Here is a 12,704-nt window from a genome sequence, read left to right as displayed (position 1 = left end):
CTTTTATTTTGTTTCACCCGAGACCGAGTCGAGACTAAGACCACTCTCCAGTACCACAACACTCGGTAGCATGCACACTGAGTTCAAAGCACTTTTCTAAAAGTAGACCCTCAGTGGCTCGTGTGTTCAAATAACAACATTAAGGTGAAAATGGTGTCGACGCACAAACATTTGTAGAAAACAGAACTTCAATTTACATTGTATAAGAGAAAAGTACAAGATAAATCTCAGAGGAAATCTTGTGTGTCTCCTCTGATCATCTCTGATCTTCTTTGATCTCCTCCATGAGGTGCCTCTCCCGTCCACTTTGCATGGGGAAATTTCTCACGGTTTCTTTTTCTTTTTAAAATTGATTTGGAAACAAATACAAAAGTTCATAGCAACATATTTCCGAACGTTCCACGCGTCTCTATGTGCTTTTTGTGTGTCCTAGTCACAAGCCCCAAAAACGGAAGAAATATAATGAAAATAATAATAAAATGAAACGGTCACCTAGGGTGGTAATCTTCGCGCATAAGGTACGCACAAATATAATGAAATCAGTTAAAGAGAGAAATGTAAATATAAAATAGAGAAATGTTGACACCCATTCTAATTAATGTTCTAAATTGATATACAGCAAAACTATACAGAATTTCATTACAATAAGCGTTGAAAACAACTTAAATTCGCAAATTCTATTAAAGAACTACAACGCAAGGGATTCTGGGAAACTAAACTTCACTTCCTGGTCGTGACGTCACGACGTCACTACGTCAGTGCAGTGCGCGCCGCTGCGGTTAGTTGTTAGCCTCAGCGCTAACCTGGCTGAATGAGCGACTAATGTGAGTATTTACCTGCTCAATGTGGGGTTTTAACTCTGTAATGGCAAAATAAGAGGACATATCTTCATTCAGCCACCGCTCGGGGTTAATTCATTCCTGAAGAAAAGCACGCGGGTGAATAAATCCATCAGATAAATGATGGAGAAGCTAATGTTAGCCATTAGCCGAATATATTTATTTACTGTTAGTCGATATCACGTGGAATGAAAGATCTTTGATTATCGATGTCTAGATCTTTCACAGTGGCTCTTAATTATGTCACAGAGTCGGCTTTGGATCTTGCACGTCCATAGGAAACGTTAAAATCGTCAGGTTAAGATGAATTCCCACATGTTCAATACTTTAACCCTCAAATTCATCTTTTAAAAAAACCTGTTTACCGTTTCGGGTCATTATTTTCCACAATGTCCCTCCTTGTGCTGATGTGACGTCAGAGATCTCACATGTGAATAGTCCTGCTCCAATCCAATCATCCCTACCAGTGTGGTGGGACTCAAGACAAAACCCCCAAAACCTTGAAACTAGTCTGGTTCTGGTCTTCACTAAAACACTAAACTCATTTTAACTCTGTCCTCACCGAGAGCCCAGTCTGCATGTGGTTGCATGTGTGTTTTTATAATTTGCTTAAGGAGCTCAGTAAATCCACAACAACAGGGATCATTGTGTTGCTGTGATGTTGTAATGATTGAATTCTATAAGAAGGCAACATGAGCTGCATCGACTGTGTGTGTACCACACCATACCTGGGTTTTCTGATCATCTAAAGGTTTCTACATTTTTTTTTTACAGTGAACCGCAGAAGCCAAAGCGGAGGCGACTACAATCTTCAACCATGGGGGGCCTGTTGTCTCGGTGGAAGGTGAGCGAGTGACGGGAGGACGGAAACGGTCTGGAAACTCAAACAGCAACTGTGGGGGTGTTTGGGTGTAAATCCTCCAGTTTAAAGAATTCGGTGTTATTTTCCACAGCATGGTTGTCAAACACGTTTTAGGTGAGGGGCAACATAATCCCAATTTCACTCTGGGTGGGCCCGGACCGGGAAAGTAAGAGCCATAATAACTCCCTAGATTTAAACGTGAAAAGTTTTTCTTTGTTGTGTCGCAGAGTTTACATGACGATATGTTTCCACAAAACCAGACAATTGCTGTGAAAAATGACTCCCGTCTCGACATAAAGCCGATTTTAATAAAACCTTCTGGTGCCAAATACAATGAAATGTCCAGAAAACTTCCACTGGAGGTGTCCGTGTGTCCAGATTATATAGGAACATGTACAGAGGGGTGTGTAATTTGAAGAGGCCATTGAAAAGAAAGTGAGTCACTGGGTATATTTCTGTTTCATCTTCCTCCCCCGAGGCTCGAGTCCCTGATAATAACTGAGCACTGAACTCTGCTCCCGAGCTGGATGATGCTCAGAGATCTATTTTTAGACGCGCTGGAGCCAAACGGTGAGCGTAGAGCAGCGTTTGCAGGTAGTTTAGGTTCTAGGTCACTCCTCTAAAACAAGCGAGAGGAATCCAGGGATCAAAACAAGACGCGTAACTTAAATACTCCAGAAGTAACATGTCAGGAATGTAAGCTGGTGTTATCTGAACGGAGTCGGTGAACCAGAGGGACGAGGGTTTATTTGCTCATTGAGACGTCAGTCGGCTCTTTATCTGATGATACAACAGAGACACTCCTCTGCTTTTATTTTTTTGTCTTTGGCTCAGACGAAGCAGACGACAGTGGAGCAGCTGGAGAGCCTGGACAAGGTAACTCACTCACAGGATGGCGACAGGCCTGAGCCAAGCGTGGACCGGCTGCCCCTCGCTTCAAAGAGGAAACTGACGTTTCAGCTTCTCTTTGCAGATTTATTTACCAAAACATTCTTTTTTTTTTTTGTCACGTCTTTACTGTGAATGTAAAACTTACTGACACTGACTGAAGTTCTAAAGTTGGAGTTGTCTAGCGGCGGCGAGTTGATCTTTGACCTCTGATGTTTCGTCACTCAGGAGATCAAAGAGCTGGAGGAGTTCCGAGCCAAGAACCAGCGCCTGCAGAAGGTAAACCAGCAGAACTTCAGCCCGTCGCCTTCTCAGACTTCATTTTTTTTAACTTTCAGAGGCTCATTTTACACGACGGTGTTATAGGGTTTTCATTTTGTTTTATTCATAAATGTATATACTTATTTAGAAAGTCGATGGACCGTGTCTCGGCCTATTGAGTGACGTCACACATGATATAAATGTATATAAAGATCTGTAATATTTAGATTTGACATGACCGCTGGGGGGGGGTTTCCAGAAAACTGAAATGAGGGAAACTCGAAATTAAACTCTGGGTAAGTCACCACGGTAACAGACTGTGAACATAACCTGGGAGGTTATTATAGAGCAAACCCTGAGTTTCTATTGGCCCCTCCCACCTGACGCAGCTACTCCGTTTCCAAACCCGACCGACGTCGAGGCAGAAATAATCTGAGATTACGTACGTCGCCAGAGTGTTGATGGACATGGTCACATTTTAAATGACCCCACTCTAATCAAACTGTGTAAACATTGTGTTGATCTACTCAGCGGGATATTAACAGAGTACAACCAACATTTAGTTACTAGTTTAAATTACTACTTGAAGTAGGTATTGGATGAATTGTTTTTATTTAATAGACCAATTTAAATACTAAAATTTAAATCAAAATGAGTGAATTCTGAATGATTTATTTTTAGCTGCTTCCTCCTGTTGGCTCACTATAATAATAATAATAATAATAATAATAATAATAGTAATAATAATTATTAAAAAAAAAAAAGGAAAACAACTTTTTATTTTGTTCTCTGCAGCATAATGTGTTCAGTTTCATTACAAAAAAAAAAAAAACAGCTCCCACTAGTGGCCCGGCATGAGAACGACGTTAGAGTTTGTGGTGTTGCGATGCAAACTGACGCCATTTTCAAACACTGAACTTTCTCTATTGAAAAACGATACACCTCTACTTGGCGCCGCCGGGTCTCAGTGTGTTCTCGTCTTCTTTTTCTGCAGCTGTGGGTGGGCCGCCTGCTCCTCTACTCCTCCGCGCTCTACCTGCTGACGTCCGTCCTGGTCTACTGGCTCTACCTCCCCGATCAGTGGCTGCACCGGCTGGCCATGGCCCTGCCCTTCTTCATCTACCCGGGGCTGTGAGTCTTCCTCTCCCTTCCATCATCCGCCAACGGTCTGACCGGAGCGTCTGAAGACTTCATCCTCTGTGTGTTTCCGTCTCTTCATCAGGGTGTTGTTCATCAGGAAACTGCTGATTTTTCTTTTCTCCAAACGCACCGAGAGAAACAGTAAGTTGTCGTGTTCGTCTGACCAGTTTCAAAGACGCTTTAGTTCAAGGGGCGGCGTGCAGAGTGGGTGCAGAGTGGGCCGGGTGGCATGCAGAGTGGGCCGGGGGGCCCGCAGAGTGGGCCGGGTGGCGTGCAGAGTGGGCCGGGCCTGCAGAGTGGGCCGGGTGGCGTGCAGAGTGGGCCGGGCCTGCAGAGTGGGCCGGGTGGCGTGCAGAGTGGGCCGGGGGGCGTGCAGAGTGGGCCGGGGGTCGTGCAGAGTGGGCCGGGCGGCATGGAGAGTGGGCCGGGCCCGCAGAGTGGGCCGGGTGGCATGCAGAGTGGGCCGGGGGGCCCGCAGAGTGGGCCGGGTGGCGTGCAGAGTGGGCCGGGGGGCGTGCAGGGGGGCGTGCAGAGTGGGCCGGGGGGCGTGCAGGGGGGCGTGCAGAGTGGGCCGGGTGGCGTGCAGAGTGGGCCGGGGGGCGTGCAGGGGGGCGTGCAGAGTGGGCCGGGCGGCGTGCAGAGTGGGCCGGGCGGCGTGGAGAGTGGGCCGGGCCCGCAGAGTGGGTGGCGTACAGAGTGGGCCGGGCGGCGTGCAGAGTGGGCCGGGCGCCACAGCGGTGGCGTTAGAACGTTAGAACGTTTCCATTTAAACGTTTCCGCGGCGAAGACGTCAAGATTTTCACAAAAACCAAATGATTCCAAATTAAAATACCTGTCAGGCTTTTCTTTACATTTATTTTTAACTGTCAATACATTTTTAAATAGTTCTTCTTTCCTTCAATCTGCTTTCTGGTGAAATAACTCAACTTTTATTTTTTTTTTTTAGATGAGAAACTGGAAGAGATGAAGATTACAAAGAAAAAGATTGTGAGTTTGGATTAAATGTCTTCTACTCCTCGTAATGTCACTTTAATTTTCTCAGATATTTTCTGTCATAAATTCAGTTACTGACATTTTTTCAAACACTAAAGTCATTTAAGTTATTTAGGTTATTTAAGTTATTTAGGTTATTTAAGTTATTTAAGTTATTTAAGTTGGGTGTTTGTAGTTGCTGCATGACGAAGCGTCTCTGGCCGGAGGTGGCCGGTCGTCATGTCAGCAGCTTTAACCAGAGGATTACATTAGAGGACGAGTAATCCCTGCTGCGTCCCCGCTTTGTGTTTCCAGCTGGAGGAAGTGATGGAAACCGAGACGTACAAAAACGCCAAACTCATCCTGGAGCGCTTCGACCCCGAAGCCAAGAAGAAAGCGGTACGTCTCCTCACCGTCTCTCCAGGTTGACCTTTTGGTTATTTGGCTTTCTGACGTGTGTGTGTGTGTGTGTGTGTGTGTGTGTGTGTGTGTGTGTGTGTGTGTGTGTGTGTGTGTGTGTGTGTGTGTGTGTGTGTGTGTGTGTGTGTGTGTGTGTGTGTGTGTGTGTGTGTGTGTGTGTGTGTGTGTGTGTGTGTGTGTGTGTGTGTGTGTGTGTGTGTGTGTGTGTGTGTGTGTGTGTGTGTCTGTGTCTGTGTCTGTGTCTGTGCGCGTGCGTGCGTGCGTGCGTGCGTGTGTGTGTGTGCGTGTCTCTGTGTGTGTCTGTGCGCGTGCGTGCGTGTCTCTGTGCGTGTGTGTGTGTGTGTGTGTGTGTGCGTACCAGGAATTGGAGTCGACCCCGCTGCGAGGCCAGATGACTCCCCGGCCGGGTCAAGGTGCAGAACACGTTAATCCAAAGCAGCATCCTGGGTTCCTGGAGTCAGATTAGACGGAGTGAAAAGGTTTTGTTTCTCCTGTGGTGCAGAGCTCAGACAGAGGGGCGTCCCAATGAGACCCATGCCACTGGGGCCCCCCTCCGCCATGGGAATGACCCCCCCGCCCGGAGCGCGGCCCGGGATTGGACCAGGGGCGACTCCTATGGGTGAGGACGCAAACTGAGCCGCTTCATGAGAGTCTCCAAACCCAGTCTGAATAATCTCAATCTGTGTTTCCTACATGTTGATCACCGCCTCACCCTCTCTCAGCTCCGGGGGGACCACCGGAAAGATCTGCTCTGTCTCAGTCCCCAATCCACAGGACGCCCTGCTCCCCCATACCTGGTGTAGGTAGGTGGTAAAGTAATCTGGATGATAGAGGAGGACGATGATGCTCTTTAATCTGGACGATAGAGGAGGAAGACGCTCTATAATCTGATGTTAGAGGAGGAAGGTGCTCTATAATCTGGATGTTTTTAGAGGAAGATTCTCTATAATCTGGATGTCAGAGGAGGAAGATGTTCTGTAATCTGGATGTCAGAGGAGGAAGATGCTCTGTAATCTGGACGTCAGAGGAGGACGATGCTCTATAATCTGGACGTCAGAGGAGGAAGATGCTCTGTAATCTGGACGTCAGAGGAGGAAGATGCTCTGTAATTTGGATGTCTTTAGAGGAAGATGCTCTGTAATCTGGACGTCAGAGGAGGAAGATGCTCTATAATCTGGACGTCAGAGGAGGAGGATGCTCTGTAATCTGGATGTTTTTAGAGGAAGATGCTCTGTAATCTGGACGTCAGAGGAGGAAGAAGCTCTATAATCTGGACATCAGAGGAGGACAGTGCTCTATAATCTGGATGTTTTTAGAGGAAGATGCTCTATAATTTGGACGTCAGAGGAGGAAGATGCTCTGTAATCAGCTGAATTTCCTTCAGTTTCCCGTCATGTCTTGTCCAATCTGCTCGTTTTGGTTTCTCAGGCCTCCACCCTCCCGGTCCTCCGTTGGCGAGACCAATATTACCTAAAGACAGAGGGGCGGTGGACAGAGTCATCGAGTACCTGGTGGGAGACGGACCTCAGAACAGGTGATAAATCTTTGTTCAGTGGCGTGTGAGAGTCAGTCGGAGCCGCGGCGTTATTCCCCGTTAATCCCGTCTTCCCGTGTCCCCCAGGTACGCTCTGGTCTGCCAGCAGTGTTTCTCCCATAACGGCATGGCGCTGAAGGAAGAGTTCGAGTACCTCGGTGAGTCCAGACGGTTTAATCCTGTCAAGTATCCCGTAATCCAAGGCCGTGTTTGGGTAAAAAGTGTGACATCCTCCTGTCCTCCTCGTCTTCCTCGTCCTCCTGTCCTCCGCTGTCTCCAGCCTTCCGCTGTGCGTACTGCTACTTCATGAACCCGGCCAGGAAAACCCGCCCGCAGGCTCCCCAGCTCCCGGAGTTCAGCTACGAGCGGAGGCTGCGCGCCGAGTCCCGCTCCCCAGGACCGTCGCCCCGCTCCGGGACCGACACGGAGGAGAGCGCGCCCCCTTCTGGAGGTACCGGGAAGCACACGATCACCGAGTCCATACATGACACACTCGTCTGTGTGACACTAACTTTTAGAGAGACTCCGTCAGCTCTCACGTCCTCTCTCCCGTCCTCTCATGTCCTCTCTCACGTCCTCTCTCATGTCCTCTCTCACGTCCTCTCTCACGTCCTCTCTCACGTCCTCTCTCACGTCCTCTCTCACGTCCCCTCTCATGTCCTCTCTCACGTCCTCTCATGTCCTCTCTCACGTCCCCTCTCACGTCCTCTCTCATGTCCTCTCTCATGTCCTCTCTCATGTCCTCTCTCATGTCCTCTCCTCCTGTCACTGCTTCTCATCCCGCCGCCGCTCCAGTTTTTAACCGTTTCCCTCCTCGGGTCCAAACTGACCTGATGGTAGTTTTTTTCTTTTTGCCCTCTTGGAGCCGTTAGTGGGGGTGGGGGGTGGGGGGGGGGGTTTAATGTACATCTAGTTATTAAGGAAGCAACACACACACACACACACACACACACACACACACACACACACACACACACACACACACACACACACACACACACACACACTTCCCCCTGCATCGATGTATTAATTTTTACATTTCTCCAAATAATTAATTTATTTACAAAATTTGTATTAATTTATTTAGTGCTTTATTTATCCGTTAAGTTAGTTCCTATTTATATTCTTATTATTATTCATTTGTTAGATTTCTTTTTCTACTTGTATATTTTCACGTCTTTCCAGACGGACGTGTTTTTGTTTGTTTGTTTTTTTTCCGGTGTTTGTGTGAAAGTTCTCAGGCCTCTGTGGTGGTGAGGAAAAAAAAAGCTTTAGTCGGTATTAAAAAATACTAAAATAGTTTCATGATAAAATGAAATAAAATAAAAAAAGGACTTTGCTCGTCTGTATCTGTCGTCCAGTGTTTCCTGTGAGGGGCGACTGCTTCAGATGAAAACAGCTTCAGTGTTTCTTTAACGCTGTGATTCTCTCTAGCTAAAGCTCCGGCTCCGTGGAGTTCGGTCCACAGTTTCCAGATCCAGCCGAGTCGGCCCGGCCCAGCCCAGCAGAGTCCAGGTTCCCCTCCTGACCCCCCCCCCCCCCTTCCTCCCACATCTTCTTCTCACTGATCTCAATCACTTTCCACCAATCGGCTCTCTCTCTCTCTCTCTTGGCTGGACGCTGGATCGCAGCGAACCGGGTCAAAGGTCACTGGAACGTCACTGAACCAGTCGTTTCCATCCGGAGCTGCTCCACTAATTCTTCTGTTTCTGATCCAGTTTCTCTTTAATGACGTTGAACTATGAAGTTAATTATCAGCAGGACGACGTGTTTGACTCAGATTTGGTTTCACTCAGTGTGTAAAATACAATTTAAATTTTTTTTTATCTTTTACGCAAAACTAACCGACATGTTTTACATTAATTCCACACAAACTGGACTTTTTTGTTCGTTATTTTATAATGTTTTATAACGTTTTTATAATGTTAAACTTCTTAGCTCATATCGTGTTTGTTAAAATAAGTGATGAATTTAATAATTCTTCACATTTAGTCTCAGGTCAACTTTTCTGACGACAAAAATTATAATAATACATTTTATTTATAACGCAATTTACATTTAGACAATCTCAAAGTGCTCCAGGAAATTTTTTTTAAAAAGTCAATAAAGAGTATTAATTGTCAATATTATTGAGTTTAAAAAGACAATTAAGAGAAGGCTTTTATTTTTAAGTAGGTTTTTAGTTTTTGTTAGAAAGTATCTGTAAACAAAACTTCACACACTCCACCGTTGCAGTAACGTCTTCTGCACATGCTCAGTAGGTTGACATGAAGAGTCTCACGACTTTCAGAAAACGGGAAACTTTTCTGAAAGAAAAACGATAAATCTTCACCTGAAACGTCGTAAATCGGCGGCCGGAATGTTGGATGAGCGTTTACTGAAGTTATTACAAACAGCAGCTCGTAAAGTGGATAGAGTTTGTCATTTTAGAACAAAAGTTTGTTAAATATTGAGATTTTGCACACTTAAGTGTCTCTTTTGATCGACTTTTCACTGCAGCGCCCCATCATGTAATAACGCCCCATCATGTAATAACACTACAATATGTAATAACACCACATCATGTAATAACACCACATCATGTAATAACACCACATCATGTAATAACGCCCCATGATGTAATAACACCACATCATGTAATAACGCCCCATCATGTATTAACGCTGCAATATGTAATAACACCACATCATGTAATAACATCACATCATGTAATAACACCACATCCTGTAATAACGCTGCATCATGTAATAACGCTGCAATATGTAATAACACCACATCATGTAATAACACCACATCATGTAATAACGCCGCAACATGTAATAACGCCCCATCATGTAATAACACCACATCATGTAATAACGCCCCATCATGTAATAAAGCCCCATCATGTAATAACGCCGCATTTTGTAATAACTTGTTCCATATTGCAACAGTTATTACAAAATGCAGGTCTGTAGAGTAATAATAGTGCAATATGTAATAAATGTTTGTTTTGGTGTTTTTAGGCCTCGTACCAGCTGTAATAATTATATAAAATAATGCAGATTGCAGGTGTAAATGTCGGTGCACCTATAATTTTAGTGTCATTAATAATGAAGTAGTTTAGCTTTAGTTTGTAGATTGTGAACAAATTCTCTATTATAATGAAAACAGGTCCATTTGATTCAGACCTGAGCAACAAAACATCCTACTAGTTGTTTTTTTTAAAGAAATCCTAATTAAGCTGGAAAACTTAATGTTTTTCTAATGAAGGAATTAATTGATGATTTATTACATAATGCACCAAATTATTACATTTTCTTATATAAAAGATTTTTTTAATAACTGTTGCAATATGTAACAATTTATTACGAAATGCAACAATGTTTATTAAAAGATGCAGATTATTACAAAATGAGTTGAAAATGTTACATTATTACATAATGCGGCTCCACACAGCCTCGTTTTGTAATAACTGTTGTAATATGGAACAAGTTATTACACAATGAGTCGAAAGTGTATTCCATTACTACATAGCGCCCCGTTATTACATGATGCATTACATGATGCATTACATGATGCATTACATCACACGCCTTCAACTCAATCCAGCAAACCTGGTCTGAATCATCCTGAGGATTAAATTCTGTTTTGACACGATGAAGATTCAGGAAACTGAAATTCCAGATCCGTTTTTAATTCTATGTTGATTTGAATGAAAGCAGCTGCTTTGTTGTTGTCGGGGAGAAAAGGAGAGAAGGAGATTATCGGGGAGTGAAGCCCGCCTCCTCTCCTGCTCTGGTCGGGGTGTTAATCTACCATAATCTGGAGGAATGTTTCGGTGGTGGATTTTCTCCCTCCTATAAACAATCGTCTGTCGCTCACGCTCTCGTCTTTCTCCTCAGACGAACGAGAGGCGGGAGAGGAAGAAGTGAAAGAAGTGGAGAGAGAATCGGAGGAGGTGCAGGAGGAAGAGGAGGAGGAGGAGGCGGAGGAAGAGCAGAGGCCCAGCACAGACACCGACGCTCAGCCGTCGTAGTTCTCCAGCTCCAGACGGTTCCTAGTGACGGTCAGGACTCCACCCTCCACCCTCCACCCTCCACCCAGTCACCTGTATTGATCAGTATTGCCAACGCTCTGCGGGACAGAAGGCGGCGTGACGCTCCGGGAGTTAAAGAGTTAACGTAGAGTCGTAAGTCTTAGGAACGAATGAGCTGCTTCTTCATCGTTGTCGCGGCGACGCACCGACAACAAACTTCACTCCAGTTCCCATTTCCCTGAAGTGACTCGCACACACACACACACACGCAGAACCCAAACTACAAGAGAACGTCTGTCCGCAGAACGTCGAAACTCAAAACTCCTCTGATGAAACTTCATTTCAGACTTTCTAATCAAATCTTCCAAATTAAAGTTTCAACTCTTTTTTTCCAGTCATTAGTGTTATTAATCCTGCTGAGAAACTAAAAGGTGATTGTGATACGATATATTCCACTTTCAGGAGAATTCCAGAGTTTAAAGGCCGTTTGACTCGTAAAGATTCAGTTTTACATTTTAATTGAACAAACTGACTTGTTTTCTATTTGTGACTCGTCGACTCAAACGTTTCAGGCGTTTCTTTGTTTTACTCTTTTAAGTTTCAGTTTAAAACTTTTAAAATATCAAAATCTTTCTTAAAATTACATTTTCTTTTAAAATTACATCATTTTCATCAAGATTACATTTAATACTCACTTAAAACACTTTAAGCGTATTTGTTTTCCTTTTTTTGAGATGCACTTGAATAATCTGTAATCTGAAGCGTTTGTGGCAGATTACCTGCAGATTAGAAGTGCAGCGCTGCACTGACTTTTTTCGAATGCTGGATTTGACCTCCATCGTTTCTCCCTCGCCGTGTCGCCAAATGAAACGCTGCTTCACCACTTTGTTTTTGCACTAAGTTTCATTTTAAAGGTATTTATTGTTTTCCCGCGCTGCCGTTTGAACCGACCTGACGTTCCGTCGCCTGCAGCTCGCTGGAGAACCGGCTTTTGTTTGGGAGCGTGTGCCTTGGCGACTGGAGCCTTCGGCGACTGGAGCCTTCGGCGACTAGTTTACAGACGAACCGGCGTTCTCGTCGTCTGACTCGTGTTTCAGCTCGTCGTGTTTTTGTAAGGAAATAGAAGGAATTTCAAGTGTCTATGCAAAGTTAAAAAAAAAAAAGAAACCAACCAGTCGTCTCTCATTCAGTTTTTATCATTTTGTTTAGTTTATGAAGTTTTTCTTTTTCCCCTCGTTGTTTTAAATTCAACTGAAAAAAAACAAAAACGTTTACTTTGGGTTGTTTGTAGGTTTTTGATTTTTGCTTGTTTCATGAATTTCTGCCGTTTGTCCCAAAGCATGAATAAAGATTTTAACTAGATTAATAGAACTCTGTTGTATTTATTTATTTTTTAATTTCAGTGTATTACTCTTTAGATCAGGGGCATAAGGCCCTCGGGCCGGAACCGACCCACAAGAGTCTCTAATCCGGCTGAAACACATAGAAAATGTGGTTCTGTGACACAGAACTTTCCAGAGGAGCTACAGGACTGGAGGCTCGCTGCTTTACAGCTGCTTCCTGCAGACATCAGGAGGGATCCAGGGGCCCTCCCACTTCACCCTCTTTCATCTCTTTCATCTCTTTCATCTCCATCCACCAACTCTGCAGCTCTCCCTCTTGTGTTCCCTCAAGCATGGCCCACACACATTCCAGGCTCCATTAAACAGATGCGTAAACAAAAGATGCTTGCAACAATTCTCAAGAACTCTAAATTAGACCCTTGATATA

General features: G+C 44.6%; 1 protein-coding gene across 2 annotated transcripts; it reads left to right on the top strand.

Annotated features, from left to right (window-relative positions):
- The first annotated feature begins 752 nt into the window (after nt 1–752).
- On the top strand, nt 753–12,296 carry lnpk (lunapark, ER junction formation factor). 2 transcript variants are annotated; one of them, XM_080481913.1, is made up of 16 exons: nt 758–824; nt 1,614–1,683; nt 2,536–2,577; nt 2,818–2,868; nt 3,845–3,981; nt 4,073–4,131; nt 4,937–4,977; nt 5,278–5,361; nt 5,744–5,795; nt 5,885–6,001; nt 6,105–6,185; nt 6,811–6,916; nt 7,004–7,074; nt 7,197–7,367; nt 8,351–8,431; nt 10,801–12,296. In XM_080481913.1, the coding sequence occupies exons 2-16, from the start codon at nt 1,657–1,659 to the stop codon at nt 10,932–10,934; spliced, it is 1,254 nt and encodes a 417-aa protein (XP_080338039.1). In that variant the 5' UTR covers nt 758–824; nt 1,614–1,656; the 3' UTR covers nt 10,935–12,296. The 2 variants fall into 2 exon arrangements, with proteins under 2 accessions (XP_080338040.1, XP_080338039.1); XM_080481914.1 differs by lacking the exon at nt 8,351–8,431 and having other exon boundaries at nt 753–824.
- The last annotated feature ends 408 nt before the right edge of the window (nt 12,297–12,704 follow it).

This window comes from Lipophrys pholis (genome assembly GCF_963383615.2).
Source record: "Lipophrys pholis genome assembly, chromosome: 15".
Lineage (NCBI taxonomy): Eukaryota > Metazoa > Chordata > Actinopteri > Blenniiformes > Blenniidae > Lipophrys > Lipophrys pholis.
This window is presented reverse-complemented; position numbering and strand designations above follow the sequence as displayed.

Coding starts and splice junctions, on each gene's coding strand:
- lnpk (XM_080481913.1), top strand. CDS start 1,657: ATGGGGGGCCTGTTGTCTCGGTGGAAG. Junction 1,684..2,535: donor GCCTGTTGTCTCGGTGGAAG/GTGAGCGAGTGA, acceptor TCTTTGGCTCAG/ACGAAGCAGACGACAGTGGA. Junction 3,982..4,072: donor TTCTTCATCTACCCGGGGCT/GTGAGTCTTCCT, acceptor TCTCTTCATCAG/GGTGTTGTTCATCAGGAAAC.